The sequence below is a fragment of the Penicillium samsonianum genome, assembly GCF_028829775.1.
Source record: "Penicillium samsonianum strain IBT 33392 chromosome Unknown utg000009l_segment0_segment0, whole genome shotgun sequence".
NCBI lineage: Eukaryota > Fungi > Ascomycota > Eurotiomycetes > Eurotiales > Aspergillaceae > Penicillium > Penicillium samsonianum.
The window spans coordinates 1,707,830-1,724,023 of NW_026643267.1; the positions used below are offsets into that span (position 1 = coordinate 1,707,830).

The following is a 16,194-nucleotide window of genomic DNA, read 5'->3' on the forward strand; positions in this document are numbered from 1 at the left end:
CTCGCGGGGCTCAGGGCAGCGCGGGAGCACATATCTTACATCGCTGGGCTCGGAGCAGCGACAGCCGCGGCCACGGAGACACTCAAGCCCGCAGGCAAGAGAGGGATATCATGACACATCGGAGAGTGAGGACCTGTTCCAAGGGAACCACCATCATGCTCGAATCCTTACCTTTGACTTTGGGACTTTCTCTTTATTGTTTTCATTCTAAAAAGGGCAATTGCTCCTATCTATACAGATACATGAAATGATATAAAACCTTGGTTATATTTCTCATGCTGAGGGTTCATTGCTGATCACAGACTTCATTTTAGTAATATGAACCAGGACTAGTATATCAAGATAGTTGGCCACTGTTCCTTCGACATCACAGTGTAGCGCTCCAGCCTACCAAATGCTGCTAAAGTGCACGCTCTGTTCGCCTATATCTCAGCTTCCTGGCGGCACAGACACGATGCACATAGTCCCACCTCCAGGATGACGACCGTGATCTTTTAGGCCGGTACGGAAGCGGTGCTGGTGTCACGCGGTTTGTGTTGGACCCTAACAGATCATTCTAATTTCCTCCCGGGGCTACAAATCCAAATCTCCTTGATCCGCTGTCCCTTGAGCCGCCGGTAGGATTCCAATGGTCGATCCACATTCAAGCGCAGTATTTTCGACCACTTAGCGAATTATTTCACATCTGTATTGCTAGATACACGTCAACAACACGTCGTATTTCGACATCAAGAGATTGAAATGAGTGAGTAGATGTCATCTGAATTCAGCTTGCAGGAACCATTCCACTTCCAAGTTATACATTGCTTCAATCCGGCGAAGAACTTTCTGGGTGTGTTTCGGCAGCAACAGAAATCGGTCTTTCAGATCTTCAAGGCGCAGTCTTGGCAAGGAAGCTTGGTGTTTGAAGTTCCGTCTTGACTGCGTTCGACGGCGCTCTGACTTTGGGAGTCTATCTTCCAGGAACTTCAATAGACGGCTAAGCTTCTGTACGCTCGAAAGTCCACCGATACAGAGAGAATATTCAATGGCGACACGGGTCATGTGGAGAAGAGATTCACGATCCTGTGAAAGACGGTGGACAGCAGCGTGGCGGATGCCAGAAACCAATCTTTGCCATTTTTGTATAGTAATAGCGGCTTGACGGCAAGAGCTACACCGTATCTTGTCCCGATGTTCCACCAGGAATTTGAAAAGCCTGTGTAGCTCTAGTTCCTCTGGGCATGTCCACCCAACCATGAGAGACTCCTCCAAGAGCCATTTTTGAACGAATTGAAATGCATCGAATTCGAGATGTCGCTGTATGGCTTGGAGAATAAGATTTTGTGCGCGGAAAGGGATGCTTGTCATTGGAACTCCGAGAAGTGAGTATAGACCTTGTAGGACTGTTGTTCAAGCCCGTAGATTAGTCGGCGCGCTCCTCAATCTGTAGCTTAAACTTACTGAAAATGGTATCGATCTTCCCTCGGCAACATTCAATCAATTGTTTTACCAATCTGAGAGCAGTGCGTTAGTGACAACCTCCAGATTGGGAAGACTGGTCGTGAGTTCTTACCGCTTACTCACAGGCTGAGATAGCCGAGAAGATCTGGTCGAAGTGCCTCCGGCCATATAACGACTTACTGTGAGAGAAACAGTGCTAGTCTCGGGCTGGCCTTGTTTGATGGTCACTGTATCATTCTGATTCCACTGCATAGAGGCACTTGGATGCGATCGCACTTCACACGATTGGCCACGGCGCGGAAAATCCTTGGCTGTCAAAGCTTGGTCTTCCGGCAGCTTTGGCACCTGTACATGGAATGTTCCTTGTCGCTGGCGCCGACTTTGACGCCTTGGACGTGCCATCTTGGAAAAATTGAGAAGACGATGGGTCTCTTGGGTGGGAGAGCAACTGGAAAATTAATCGGACTGGAGTTTTACAAACAAATTTCCATGTGCCGGAGCGAATTAATGGTTATAAATCACGGAATCCATGGAATCATTGTCTGCGTGCGACCAGGGTACCAGCAGAATGTGATAGTAGCGTTGCAATCTCGCGAGGTGGGTGGCGATCGACGAGGAACCAGATCCTGGCCTTGGTTTTCAACTGGTTCACATGGTTGTCCTGAGAACTGGGCTCGGGTTCCTATCGTTGACTTTGCAACAAACGTTAATCTTATTAACAGTTCAACGCCATCACCCAAGACGCCCAGCCGTTACTCACATCAAAGGCCATCATATCGGGTAAAACAGCCATTATTCTTTGTCTTCGGGCAACCTCACAAACGGGAAAAGGATTGCTTTTGCCCGCAAATACCCAAAGACATCCAAAAATATTCTGTTGTATATCGGCATTGTATGAAAAACAAAGGTGCTGACCAGGCTTGATGACATTAATTTCATATAGGAGATCAAGTCCCGACTTTCATGGAAGGGGCTATTGGAAGTGTTCAATTGGGATAACGATTATTACGGCCACCTTTTCAACACCTCAACACCACCTGATCGGACCACAGGCGGCGACCTAATTGCCTTTATCACATATATAATAAGCATCGACTGAATTCTAATCTGCTTTTTATTCTGCTTAGTTTTCCTATCTCTTGGTACACAATGGCTAACCGCTTTTGATCCGCTTAGCTCAAGCAAGATTTGAAAAATCCTTCCCTCATTCTATTGAGTGACAGCTCTGCCATTTGTCCAAACATCTCGCGATGTCTCTTCTCTCTCTACCACCGGAACTGGCTTTGCTCATTTCAAGCCATTTGACTTCGCCAAAAGACCTTCTCGGCTTCCTCCGGACTAGCCAAAAGTTCTACCATCTCCTGACCAATGAGCTCTACCAAAATAATATCCGCTCTGATGGTGGATCAGCCCTTTTGTGGTACGCCAGCCGTGGGGACGAACTGGGCGTGCAGAATATGCTGCGTGCAGGTGCGAATGTAAATCTTCGATCACCGAATCGAGCACAGTCGACAGCTCTCCTGGAGGCTATCAATAACAAGCATATCAGTGTTGTACAAATCCTGTTAGAGAGTGGGGCTTTACCAGATGTGGCCGATGCCCGATCTAGAAGACCCTTGGTTTTGGCGACAAAGGGTCGTAGCGACGTGGCGATCACCAAGTTGCTCTTGGAACACGGTGCCATGGCCGATGCCGTTGTGTTTGACAAGCATGCTCCATTACTGGAGGCTGTCCGGTCAAACCAGGAGTCCAAAGTGGTATTGCTTTTGAAGCATGGGGCTGATATACACATCTTGGACCGTCGGACTGGAATGACCCTCGTGCACATTGCGGCTTCTAAGAACGCCACGCCCGGAATTATAAAGATTCTCATAGACTCTGGTATTCAAATGGAGTCCCAAGACAACATGGGAAGAACGCCACTTCAAGCAGCAGCTGGCCATTCATGCACACGTGCTGTGCGCCTGCTATTACACCTTGGCGCCAATCCGAACTTCAAAAACATGCATCAGTACTGGAAAGGGTGGAGCGCACTTTTCTACGCTGCAACAAATCCCAGCATCCCCGGGAATGGCAGAAAAAGCATCATTCGAACACTATTTCTACATGGGGCTGAGATCGATGCTAGGAACCACGCTCAGAAGACGCCTCTACTCCATGCCATCTGCCAGAGCGCCATTAAACAGGCGCAAGCTCTTGTTGAATGTGGTCCCAGTATTATGGCTAGAGATGCCAATGGAGAAACAGTCCTCCATTTAGCTGTTTCGTCATTGAGCTGGTGTCCTAGTATGTTGGGCTGGCTTGTCGAAAATGGCGCGGATGTAAATTGGGCCGGCAGCAAACATAGTGAAACTCCAATTTTCAGTGCTATCAGGAACTTTTATACCCGACAAGGCATCGAATGTATTCAAACCCTCCTGTCGCTTGGAGCCGATGTTCAATTTCGAAACATGGATGGGCTGACGCCTCTTTCCCTGGCTGTGCGCATGGGGTCTATTGAGTCAACAAAGATTCTACTCGAACATGGGAGCTGTGCCAATTCGAGAGACAAGAATGGCAAATCCCCCCTGCATTATGCTGCCGAAGCACGGAATGTCCACAAGATTGTCGAACTTCTCATTCAATACGGGGCCGATATGAACTCTCGGGATATGCTTGGATTCACGCCATTGCATAGGATTGTCGCCAGAGAAGAGACGTGGGAAGCAGCGGGCGAGTTGTTAAAGGCCGGGGCTGATCGATACGCCATGGCTGATGATGGTAAGTTCCCTCATGATATGGTTCCTGATGGCCCTTGGGCGGAAACGAAACGTTCCTTGATCCGTTTTTACATGCCGTGACTGGTGTCATCACGCTCAGTCATCTTTGATATAGTTCCTAAGTACTACTCATATAACCATTGTAGGGGGCTTGTGGAAATATAAGTAGGATATTGTTAAAGACCATAAATGTACTGTATGTCTTTTCTAGAAGAAAAGCCCATCTCTTCAGCTTTCTCGGGATCCGTCAACCTAAAAAAGAAAAAATCGCGCTGACAAGCTTCTCATCATATGCCTCAAGATTTTTCCAATGGATTGATGATCTCAATCCACCGTTGACTACCATTCACGAATGCTTGCTTAAACCACAGGCAGGTTTCTCAAGGTTCAACGGATCGCATATCTCATCTTTGGACACGCCGACCTCAACATTCTGCCTGAACTTAATCAACAGTTGGCACGCTAATATAAATGCGGAGCCATGGAGGCCCTTCATGGCTCATATGAGCTATTCAACGTTGAATGTTGAGTTTACCGGATATGACCCAGTTAGTCAACCATAAAGATCTTCAACATCACCAAATGGTCATTCGTCAAGGACTGGTGAGTCGTGGATGCAAACCAGATTATTGTCATATTTTCGATATATCAAGATTAATATTTCCCTCATGAAATCATCAATGAGGATGTCACTATCTTTGTTCACCACGGTCAACGATTTCAGGGAGAATGTCTCAGAGGAAATCTCAGGGCGCCGTATAAATAGCAGGCGCACGACCCAGAGACACAAAAAGCCATTATTTCATTCTGCTGCAGTGCTCCAAAAGCCTACCCAACAATGAGTAATTATACTGACGAGGATCCCATGGATCAAGATAGTTGCACGAGAACGAGCGACGAAGCGAATCTCCAGTTGGATCGTGAATTACGACAGAGCGGAGAAGTTACTCGCACAACGACTGAGCCTTCACAGCAAACTATCCCAGTTGGGATTTCACCTGCCTATGCAAAAGGTTGGGACACTACAGATGCATTTCGCGAGCTGTATCAAAATTGGTATGTGACATTTATTTCTATTGGATAAACGCTGAGACAGAATAGGAAAGATGCTATTCTGGGAAGATTTCAGTTAAACCGACAGGATTTCAAGCCATTCTTTGCAGACAAGAAAGATCATTTCTGCATCATAGTCACGGCTACCTCGAACGACAATGGCAATCAGCGAGCTCTGGGGTTCATCAAATATGAGAAAAAGACCGGCCGAGTCATCTTAACCAACTCCTGCATGCAACTTCCCCTCGAGTCTCTCGTGATGGGGTTCACATCCAAGGACGACGACGAGCAGCTGGTAGGCTCCCATGGCGAGGGGCTCAAGCTGGCTGCGTTAATAATGAGTCGAGACGGATACAAAGTGAGCTTGGCTGCAAGCCACTGTAAGTGGAGTTTTGGTCTGCATGGGAAGTATCAGTTTTTCCGTTGCGTCATCACTCCTTCCCGAAAGATGAGTCCCGCCATTCAACGAGAGCCAGCTGATGATATGGAAAAACTGCGCTTCCACGTTGAAAGAGACATCACGGTGGTGATTGGGGCTGGACGTGCCAGTCAAAGTCGACCGGTATCATCTGATACGTTCTTCGAGTGGCTGCAGGTCACTCTCAATATCCGCGGGCTCTCTTATCCCTCCTCAATTGTAGAGACACCTCAAGGAGACTTCCTTCTCGATTCGCAGTTTCATGGAAAGCTCTTCCTGCATGGGATCCTGCTACCAATGTCTACTTCAGGGGTCAAGCACTTCAAGTTTGGTTACAACTTTGCTCTGGGCAAGTTCAGCCGTGATCGTCAAGGACTGATCGCCAAATGTGAGGTGGCAGACAAGGTGCGGCAAATATGGCAGTATGCTCTGCATATGCACGAGCAAACTCTACTTCCAATTTATGTCAATCTCCTCCAGAATTTCCCCCAGGTGGGTGATATTGAACAAGCCGATAGACTTTTGGAGCCGTCTACCAAGGCCCGTATCTGGAAATACTTGCTTCGGGTGACAGGAAGACAGAGATTCTTTCATAGCGAGACATCAAGCGTCGAGGTCAGTTCACGGTGAAATATTCAAGCTGAGTATGCAATATACTAACCTCGAACAGAGTGTGTGTATGATACGAGAAACCACCGGAAAGAGGCCAACGAGACTCTCTGAGGCCCTTTGGAACCTGTTGCGCTCAGGTTCACCGATACGGACTGTCGAGGAGGAGCAGGTAGAGCTTTTTAAGGATGCTGAGGTCTGTGCTTCGCCCGAATCTGCCTTTGCAAAAACAACAGACTGGGCTTTGAAAGCTTGTCTGGCACTTTCAAAGGCGACGAGAAATATTCAAGTGCTCTATGTCAAAGGACCGGTAGGGAAGCTTGATGTGTCATACGACGCCGGACACGGTACGTTGAAAATTCATCGTCGATGGTTGGACTTTGATGCGATGCGCCAGGAAGCATCTTGTCGGGAATGGTTTCCTGATACCATAACCGAAAAGAATGCGCCGTTTCTCTGCAATCACGCTGTAGAGGAGCTTTTGTATCTGTCCATTTCTTCGATTTTCAAAGCATCCTCGACGCTGCGGATGGCTGAGATGAGATACATGCGTCAGGCTAGACGTCTGCTTCGACTTCTGCCACACAGTATCAAACTCGCACCCTACTCTGGAGGCCTGATGGTCACCTGGGAAGACAATGAGGCAGAATCGTTTCGAAAGCTTGGTGGTGGTAGAACAGAGTACCGAGTCGTTCTCCATGCAGAGGAGTGTTTCATCACCAGGTCGGAATTTCTCCACTTGGGCGTAGGTAAGTTCTCCAGTTTACCACCCCGACCCGTGAAAGGAATTGAAAGCTGAAGTGCCACAGTACCGAGTGGAATGGAATTCGCGTCGTGTGGGTGCCGTCAGCAATTCGTCGTTCAAACGCGCCGGTGGTGCGTCTTTGCCGCTTTAGATCACTCCACCAGGTATTATGCGATGATCTCTCTTAATGAACGGTTGGCGATCTATAGCCTTCCATCTGAGCTGGTGTCACCTCGTGGCACAAGCATGGGTGGGCCCGACCACATAACGTGCAATCTGCATTGATCGCCTTTCGTTGATCGCCAACACGAACATAGGACTTTGGAGTTGCAGACCAACCTAATCCCATTTCAAGTGGATCCAGCTCCATATCAGGGAACAACCAAATGGCAAAGAGTCTCGGAGTTTCAAAGGGATGAATGAATCCGTGCTCAAATCAATTAGACCACTACTCTGGGATACCAGCAGATGTTCATTGAGCTTAAAGCCAAAGTATGACGTCCAGGAACTCGCACATAAGACGCAACAGCGGGACTCATCGAGTTCGGGAAGAACAGGCAAAGCTCTCATCCAGTTGGACCGCTGTCTACACTTGACGGTCCTAGCCTCCAAGCCCAATGCGTCAGTTGACCCAGCTATTGTACATTCCGCTGCGGTTTTGACTCACGTAAATGGAAGTTTTACGTTTCGTGGCAGGTTTTTCGGACAAAAACTTTTGGTTGGGATTATCTGCTATGCCCAATCATTAGAGAGGTTTGACCGCTACCGTGGCTGTATATCACCGTGCGCGTATAAGGTAGTGCTATCAGCATAAAATGAGATATTTTGTCGAAATGGTCTGCTATTATTTCGATGTGAGTCCATATCCATCCCAACATACCCCTGGTTCCACTGGCCAATGCCAGCCCAATGAAGTTATTCTGTTCGGCATGAGCTTTTTCTATCCCGCAACTTAGGAAGCACGTACTGCGCTACGGATATTGCGGAGACGAAAACAAGAACCAACAATCGTGCCATTTCACGCCAGGTTTTCAGAAGATTGTCCCGACGGCTTGTATTATGTGAGCTTTGACGGTGATCCTCTGGCTGTGGAGCAGTTTGAATGGGAATTTCTGATTCCAGAAAGGGACTTTCTCCGGTACTCGCGTTCCCGCCGCAAACTGAATATTTCTCTGTCTATCTCTTTAATAATGCTGCGAGATCGGTCCATAGAAGCGACCAAAATGGCTCCTTCGCGCATCCACCGCGCCAGGCGAGCTTCCTCGGCCTCTCGCCGTCGATATTTGGTCTCAATCCGGTCGCAAAGGCAGCACTTTTTACTCTTTGTTTCGGTCTTGTTGACTAGTTTGATGCCGCATGTCTCACCGATACGGTACTCATAGGTGCACTGGTGAGCAAAGCTAGTCCAGCTCCAGTCTCCGCATGAGAATTGTTTCTGATTGTAGAAACACATGTCTAGCAGATTTGTTAGTGCTTCTTCAGTCATAAGATCCGATCAAAAGTCACTTGCTCTGGAATATTCGGAGAAAATTTCCAAACTAGGCAATGGACCTGTAAATGGCTCTTATCTGATCAATTCTCAGTCCACATCCAACCCACTTCATGAACTAGGATTGAATTGGAAGAGTCAATAACCCAATATGTTATGCGAGGATTGTCCTTGAAGTGAGATAGAATACCTAGGCTTGCAAGTATATATTGCTTATAGAAACGCAAGTCAATTATAGGAATGCTGATGGTCAAAAAAGGCGACGCCAACGATCAATTTTTAACTGGGAATTTGCTCAGCTCAATCTATTTAACCTGCCTCCATGCAGTGCACTAATGCGCAAGATCACATCCTTGGGAAACCGCTAGGGTCTATGTAACCATCGCAGTGGGGGATGTAGGCCTCGGAAACCATTACAGTCTCCAGAGGGTAAAGATAATTCCAGTCAGTCTCCGGGCACGCGGCCCCGTTGATGGTTTAGCGTATCGGGGATATCAGAATTTGACCCGGCTACGCACTAGCGACCAAGTATCTTTCTCAGGGTACAACCAAACGATGGACAAACCCAACGCATTCGCTTTTACTTCCTGCCGGTATGGCGTATCGGGTAGTGCGGATAGTAGGAGCTTCTCAATGCCTTCGGCTAGTTTCCACAAATTCTGAAATTGTTGTACCGAATATTGCCATGCTGCGGCAGATCCCGACCGTTTCGATCACCGTCAGCGCCTAAAAATTGGCCAGGCCTCTCTAACTTTGGCCCCCACGCTGGAGCCATGGATCGTCGATCATACTACGGAGATTGGAAAATAAAGTGCTCCCTGCCCATTCCCTTGACCAGCTCTCTATGCTCGTTGAAAACCTCTTCAAAGTGCCTCACGTTCTTGATTTCCCACCTAAATACATTTGGGTAGTCAAGCTACTCGGCCATACTCATGAAATGCTTCCATCTGTGTGTACGATATGATCGGCAAGTGATTGTGTGCCATGGCTTTCACTCATCTTTCCATCCTAAGGCTTTGCTGGTCAGCTAAGATGTCCTGCGATTGGTGATAGCCATCTCCATATCAGAATTCTCCGTTACTGCCAGACGCTTGGTCACGCGAAGAAGGGGTGATGATTGGACAGAATCTTAATAATCCTTGTAGTGAGCACGAAGTCTTTTCACAACATACTCGTCCCCTCTGTGGTCGATCTGACCTCTCATAGTTTTCAATTTTAGCTTCAGCCGGTAAGCAGCTCGGACCAAGAAAAAATAACCAATTGCGAATATCACTCGACTTCCATTCATGAAATTATTACTGAATATTATCCTGCCCCCCTATCCGTATTGTCGACTTCATCGCAGTTTTGAGTACGAAGATGTCAACTCATCGCAAGTATTTTGGAGTCTTTCATTCTCTTTCTCGAGCTTCTCGCAACGATTATCCAAAGTCGTAGCAAGAGACTCGTTCCTCTGAATCCAGTAGGGACATTGTGAGTGATCAGATTCCAGTTCATCGTAGTCTCTTTGAACTCTTGCCAATTTCCCCCGAGTTTCTGCGAGTTCGGATCTGAGTCTTTTATTTGAATCTGTAGTGGTGTCGATCAAATGGTTGCAAAGCTGGTGGTCCTCGATTGTTCCATCGGACTCCTAGCAGGGTTGGTTTGTCTTCTAGGAGGGGACTAAGGGTGAAGTGCCTGACTCACCGAAAGAATGGTGTCGATTTCACGTTGGAGACGTCGTCTCTTAACTGGTCGCAAATCAGTCAAGTTTCGACTGGACATGGTTGCATTTGGCATTATGTCAAGCCAGATAGAATATGGAGAATGAGGCAAGAAGACAAGTAAATTGGCTACCTCCCGACTAGTTCTTGAGGTTGCAATGGCCGCGACAGGAGGGATGCCTTCGGAAGAACAAACTTTTCAAATAATTGACTGGCAGTCAAGCCGACGCGATTTTAAAGGGGCTTCTTGCTTTGATTTTTTAGCCCCCAGCCCGGAAAATACGGTTTGACCATTTGAAGTCTAGCGTGTGCTCAGACGCTACGGGACCCGGGCACGGTCCGCGCGCGGTGGAACCCCCGATGTTTACCCCTGAGATTAGGTCCTTCCCCTCTGTCGTGCCATCGCACACTTCTTGGGCTAGGGATGTGATGATGGCAATACCGCACAAATTGCAAAGTATCGCTGAGTAACCTGAATGACCAAATAAAGATTCCGGTGGGCAGACCAAGAATGTGAGGCATGAGGAGACTTTGAACGAGTATGAGGTCTGGTGAGGGGGGCAGCTCTTGATTCACCAATCTCCGTAGTTCGACAAACCATCCATGGTTCCAAAGTGGGTCTGAGGACCAACAAGGAAAGGAGGTGGCCTAGTTAATCCTCGCCAGTCTTCGGCGCTGTTGGTGATCAAAACGGTCGGGATCTGCCGGAGCACGATCATATTTAGACTCAGTACCAAAATTTCAGGAATCGTAGAAACTTAGCCAATCGGAATTGAGAAGCTCCTACAACATGCGGCACCCGACATAGTGTCATAACGGCAGGAAGTAATGCCGCGAAAATGTATCAAACATTGACTAGGATTATTGAGCGCCGTCCGCTGCCATGTTACATTCCAAAAAAATTGATTTGCAAAATTGCATCAACCTTCGCTTGGGGATCCGACCGGAGGAGTTCCGGGCATCATTGCCGATTGACGGGAAACTAGCCATCAATGAGGGGGGAGCGGCTGAGACTGTCTGCTTTTCCCTCCTCTTTCCCTGCCTTGTCTTGCACAGCATTTTTGAAAATGCCTTAAGACCAACGCATTAATTGACACCAGGTTAGTGGGAATGATGCTGCCAGCGCCCTGGTTTCCCACGGTGCAGCCTCACTATCGCGCGGGAAACAGCCCGAACTGCGAACTCCCACCCGTGCAGTCGGTGACGTCGTGCGCATTCCCGGCTCCGCTGAGCAGACCAAGGAGTGGCATGCAACAGGCTCTTTTATTACAGCCCTTGCCACAACATTCATCAGCTGCGCCAGCGACATCGCCATACCAGCGATTCTACGACTCCGCCTCAGGCTCACCCGCCGAGGGTGGCCCAGTCTCAGATGCGCCGCCATTGGGGCCAGCCCCGGGCAGGCTCTACCAAATCAATCTTTGTCGGCCATAGCCAACCGACAACCACGCAACTACAGTGGAAGCGCGCACATCGCCAGCGTAGGAAGGATCCTAGTTGCGACGCTTGTCGCGAGCGCAGGGTCCGCTGTCAATTCACCAAGGAGACGAACCGTCGCATGTTGTATATCAAACAGGTCCAAGATCTTGAGAAGCAGCTGCAAAATTCCAAACAGCAGTTACATCACCTGCAGACTAGAATGATGCGGCCGGATTGCATGGCCGATATGGATGGAGGCGTTCCGCAGACGATAATCAAGTTGCCCGAAATCGAGCACCGCCCCATGCGTCGGTCAAATGCGCCTTTTCCTCGGGATTTCTCCGACGTGCGTTCCAATCTCCGCTATCATGGCCGTGACATCTTGAATGTGCCGACCCCTTACCGCGCGCGGGGTGCAGAGTCACTGGTAACGGGTGCTGCGGTGGATCTGCCGCAGAAGCACCTGGCAGACCGTCTCTTGGCGCAGTACTTTAATTGTGTCCACTCGGTGCTGCCGGTGCTTCACTGGCCTATTTTCATCTCGGAGTATGAGAAGGTTTATCGGTCGGGCTCGTTGTTGGGAGTTTCCTTTGAATGGGCGGCTGTTCTATTTGGCGTGTTCGCCTGCGGTGCTATTCACACGATGGAGCCGAATAGCGAAGAGGAAGGCAAGAAATACGTTCGCACATCTTGTGGAATTATCAATGTCTGGCGTGACAACTTTAACCTGGATCGAGCTCGGGCCGCTTTGTTGGCAAGCATCTTTCTCTATTCTCCTCGCCCGAATCCGCGCCAAAGGTTGCGTTCCCGATCTCGATCGCAACGAAGAAACGATTTCCTACGTCGCGGGCGATATGCAAGGGACCAGCGACGGCAGTTAGGTCTGGCACGGCTCTAAGACTAGATCACAGCTTGAAGGTATAGGTTACGCCAGTCGGACCACGCCAAATTGCGCTGGCCAGCCGGAGATAGAGACGGATGTCGAGTGGGAGGGGTGGGAGTGAATTGAGAAGACTGTTCAGGGTCTACATAATGAGCAGCATCGCCAGACAAATTGTGGACAGTCGGATATTCTCATAACACAGCCGAAACAGGATGTCTCTTCTACTCCTGCCCCACAAGCGGCCTCTGATACTAACAGGCGGACGAGTTCCGCGCCTTCGTGCATGTCGATGGCTAGCATTATCTAAAACGGGTATTTCTCTACGCGCGTTTTTTTTCCCTCCTCAGGGTTTGTGGTTCAGCATCGGTGGCGAGTCAGGTACCGGATCATTAAGCGACATATATTCCACCGCATTATATCCTTGATACGGCATTCTGGTTCGGGGTTTTGCGAATACTTCAAGTACTTTGAGGCAATGCGTTTATTAGCAGAATATAGAGATGAGATGTTGCATCGTAGCTTTGGTATATATATTGCAACTGGAGACACTGCGAAGTTCAATAATATATCAATAAAAGCCGCCGAAATCCCCATCCGGTCGATGGGGTTGACTCAGTTGCCGGTGTGAGGCCGCTTCCTGGGGTTGCTAAACTTCTTGCGCAGTGGTCCGGCACGTTTATCAATAGAGTCCTCGATCCTTTGCAGGTAGACGACGAAATCATAATAATGGGTGAAGTCCAGGTAGATTTTGTCAGCCTCTTCGCGGACCTTATTCGACAGATGCTCGAAAAGATGGCGCATGCGGTCACACTCTGACAAATTATTGTGGAAATGTGGCTCCCACTGCTGTATCCAATTGGAGAAATCAGTAACAGACTGGAATGGGCGTTGGTAGCTATCCATGTAGCGCGCCTCGGCCACCTCCGGATAGACTCCATTTTGGAGCTGGTAAATAAGAAAAGTGCAAAGACTACCAAATGTAACCTGCTCACTGGGCATGTTGCGTATCTGTCGCTTCCACTCATTCTGTAGATCAAAGGCAACGTGTTTTAGGGTCCGGGTGACTTTGCGCTCGTCGGTAATGTACCAGCTTGAATATCTGTCAAAGTGATGTTCCAGGCGCCTGGCGTAATTTTTGAATTCCCCGAGAGAGTGCCCATGGTACACTGGTATGTTCGGGACTGGTAAAGTTTGGTTGTTTGAATTGGCGGGGGCCGATTTTTTAGCTGTAGCAGATTCCCCTAATATTTTCAAATTTGGATTCGTGGGGCCACTCAAGGCGGTATTCTCAGGTTCAACGGGTGAAGGATTAGGCTGGGGCGTACGGAGATCGGGACTGACAGTCTGCTCAGATGGTGCAATAAGAGCAGTGTTTGGAGCTTGGATAATACCAGCTTTGCTATACCCGTTTTGCATCGGCGTAACAAGTACCCTGTCTTGTCTATTGACGGAGTCGTTCACAGCAGGACTGACAGTGGGCGAGCGATCTTTGCTGGAGGTGGCCGCGAGCCGTTTCCGGGCCACCTCAAGCGCTACCTGCTCATCAGAGACCTGCTGCTGGAGCTCAATGAGCCGTCGCTGCTGTATGAGGTTTGCGAGCTGCGCCTGGGCCTCGCTGATTTCCGTGTCGAGTTCATCCGCGGGCTGGGACTGCGTAGGGTTAGGCTCGAGGGATTCGGTCAGCCGCGCCCATGGTGCTTGAATCGGCGGAGGAGTCTCGGCGGAGGAGTCGTGATTTCCGCGCTCTTTCTCTTCCGGCGACATTATCGTACTGAGGGGGATTCGTTTTGTTTCGAGGTTATCCCAGAAACCCGTTCTATAGTCATGTGGTGGTAAGATACGACAATGAATCACGTGTATAGCTCGATGATAAGTTGATATCTCAGCATGGGTGTGGTTTAACTAACTAACGCGCAGTTGAAACCAGGCCTGGTGGGATATTGTTTAAAATAACAACCTCGGTATGGCTCATTCTATAATATACCCTCGAGCATGATATCTCACCCAATCTGTATTATTGATCGAACTGCCAAGAGACAGTCAGGTAGTCCAGGGTCCAAAGACAAGCTGAAGTTGCACAATTTTCCACAACAATCTCCAGATGGTACAATCATCAAATTGACTATAACATTTTTGTTTTCAGTGAGCTGTTGGCAGCTTTTTCCCCCTTTGATAATTCCGATATTGGTCAACACGTTGGTGGAGGGACGTTTGATCAAGCCTCCTGGTGAGAGACTCATTCCCAGGTGTTGAGGTCTATGAACTTGTGGACCCGAGAGAATGTGGCCAGCCATCAACGGCCGTTGAATGCCCGTGTGATCGTGATACAAGGGTGGGTACACTTATCACAGCATAATGTCTGGTTTCAGTTTGCACAAGCCTCACAATTTCTGAGGCATCAATTCAAAGCCTTAAGCCACTACTCGGATATTCAGTAGGAAAGAAACGGTGTTCTCAGAATCCTAGTGATACACTTGCCAATCTCAAAATGTTTTCTCATTGATCTGACTAATTCTATCGAATCGGAGACTGTATGCCAATTCCACCGAGTTACCAGGTTAAGAAAAAGAAATAGCTCACGAACTATGGATAATGTATTTGATACATCTATCGTTTGGGTAAGATTGCAAGGAAACCTGTGCCCTTCGTCCACGAGACGTTGAACACTCCCCTTCATCAACACACCATCAACATCAATGTCATTGTCCGCTAACGCCACCTTCATTAACCACATACCTATAATATGTCTCCTGTCTCACGAAATGTTATGGGCATGTTTCTTCAACACGCCACACCGACCATGAATACGTTCCCATTTTCGTGTTTGCTCGCCTCGGTTTTTATATACAGTTTCCCTTTCTTAACGGGTGCCAAAGTTGAGGACCTCAATATTTTTGGATGATCAAGTAATGAAGACCTGTCACCCAAGGAAGACTTTCTTTGCCCAAGCTCTACGACCTGTTTAAAGAACTCCTGTCCCGTCTATTTCAAAATACCGCCTGTCCAGGGTGCCATAAAATCCTCAATGCCCATTTGTTTTGTCGAAATGGAAGCCAGCCGTTGCGATTCGAAGCCCCGACCTGCATTACAATATAAGCTAGTCCACACTAATGGCTCTGTCAACCCAAAAATGCATTTCTGCGGCAGCGGAATTCTGCTTTGCTTTATTTACCATACAATTCGGTGCTCTTCATCAACAAGCAATGCGATCACAGCATTGGTTTCTCTCTTATCCAATCTCTTTTGTTTTGGCACTTCTGCTTTTTGCCATCACTTGCTTGACTCGAGGAAGCAGCTCTCTTCTTTCTTCTTCCTGTTGGACCACATCGGAATTATTCTGCACATATGGGGGACGTCCGTATCGGTCTTGCTCTTAGAGAATTCTGGTAGTGGGAAAATCACTTCAGTCATTCTGGGAATCGCACTGGCCGGGATGGTCTGTGCCACCTATTTGATAACCTGGCCAAGGAAGAAGAGACAACGAGTGCTGGTCATTGGAGTGTTTGGAGCATTGGCTTTATGCAGCGTCTCACTCTACAACGCTGTTTTCTCGAGCATGTCTCGACTGACGGCATCTTATATCTTCTTGGCTCTGGTTAATGGCATCGGAGGGTGGTTCTACTCCCGTGGGTCTATTCAAGTCCTGAATCAACGTTCACAGAAGTGCTATACT

At 48.4% G+C, this 16,194-nt stretch overlaps 6 protein-coding genes across 6 annotated transcripts; 3 read left to right on the top strand and 3 right to left on the bottom strand.

The window, feature by feature from the left end:
* Window positions 1–756: 756 nt before the first annotated feature.
* Window positions 757–1,845, bottom strand: N7471_013579 (uncharacterized protein; the record flags this gene model as incomplete). The annotated part of the gene is made up of 3 exons (XM_057286298.1): window positions 757–1,385; window positions 1,444–1,496; window positions 1,556–1,845. The coding sequence occupies 3 exons, from the start codon at window positions 1,843–1,845 to the stop codon at window positions 757–759; spliced, it is 972 nt and encodes a 323-aa protein (XP_057129623.1).
* Window positions 1,846–2,693: 848 nt separating this feature from the next.
* Window positions 2,694–4,283, top strand: N7471_013580 (uncharacterized protein; the record flags this gene model as incomplete). Its single annotated transcript, XM_057286299.1, has 1 exon — window positions 2,694–4,283. One exon carries the CDS (start codon window positions 2,694–2,696, stop codon window positions 4,281–4,283), a length of 1,590 nt encoding a protein of 529 aa, XP_057129624.1.
* A 757-nt stretch (window positions 4,284–5,040) lies between these two features.
* Window positions 5,041–7,178, top strand: N7471_013581 (uncharacterized protein; the record flags this gene model as incomplete). The annotated part of the gene is made up of 4 exons (XM_057286300.1): window positions 5,041–5,258; window positions 5,304–6,288; window positions 6,344–7,027; window positions 7,092–7,178. The coding sequence occupies 4 exons, from the start codon at window positions 5,041–5,043 to the stop codon at window positions 7,176–7,178; spliced, it is 1,974 nt and encodes a 657-aa protein (XP_057129625.1).
* Window positions 7,179–9,788: 2,610 nt separating this feature from the next.
* N7471_013582 (uncharacterized protein) lies at window positions 9,789–10,405 on the bottom strand. The gene is made up of 2 exons (XM_057286301.1): window positions 10,203–10,405; window positions 9,789–10,146 (listed from the first exon to the last, which is right to left on the bottom strand). The coding sequence occupies exons 1-2, from the start codon at window positions 10,293–10,295 to the stop codon at window positions 9,853–9,855; spliced, it is 387 nt and encodes a 128-aa protein (XP_057129626.1). The 5' UTR covers window positions 10,296–10,405; the 3' UTR covers window positions 9,789–9,852.
* Window positions 10,406–11,332: 927 nt separating this feature from the next.
* Window positions 11,333–12,536, top strand: N7471_013583 (fungal specific transcription factor domain-containing protein; the record flags this gene model as incomplete). The annotated part of the gene is made up of 2 exons (XM_057286302.1): window positions 11,333–11,427; window positions 11,492–12,536. 2 exons carry the CDS (start codon window positions 11,333–11,335, stop codon window positions 12,534–12,536), a joined length of 1,140 nt encoding a protein of 379 aa, XP_057129627.1.
* A 597-nt stretch (window positions 12,537–13,133) lies between these two features.
* Window positions 13,134–14,285, bottom strand: N7471_013584 (uncharacterized protein; the record flags this gene model as incomplete). Its single annotated transcript, XM_057286303.1, has 1 exon — window positions 13,134–14,285. The coding sequence occupies one exon, from the start codon at window positions 14,283–14,285 to the stop codon at window positions 13,134–13,136; it is 1,152 nt and encodes a 383-aa protein (XP_057129628.1).
* Window positions 14,286–16,194: the final 1,909 nt, after the last annotated feature.

What these genes read in the sequence shown, in the direction of transcription:
- N7471_013582 (XM_057286301.1), bottom strand. Translation starts at nt 10,295, where the DNA reads ATGCCAAATGCAACCATGTCCAGTCGAAACTTGACTGATTTGCGACCA. An exon ending in AAATCGACACCATTCTTTCG is followed by an intron (nt 10,147 to 10,202) that starts GTGAGTCAGGCA and finishes CAACCCTGCTAG; the next exon opens with GAGTCCGATGGAACAATCGA.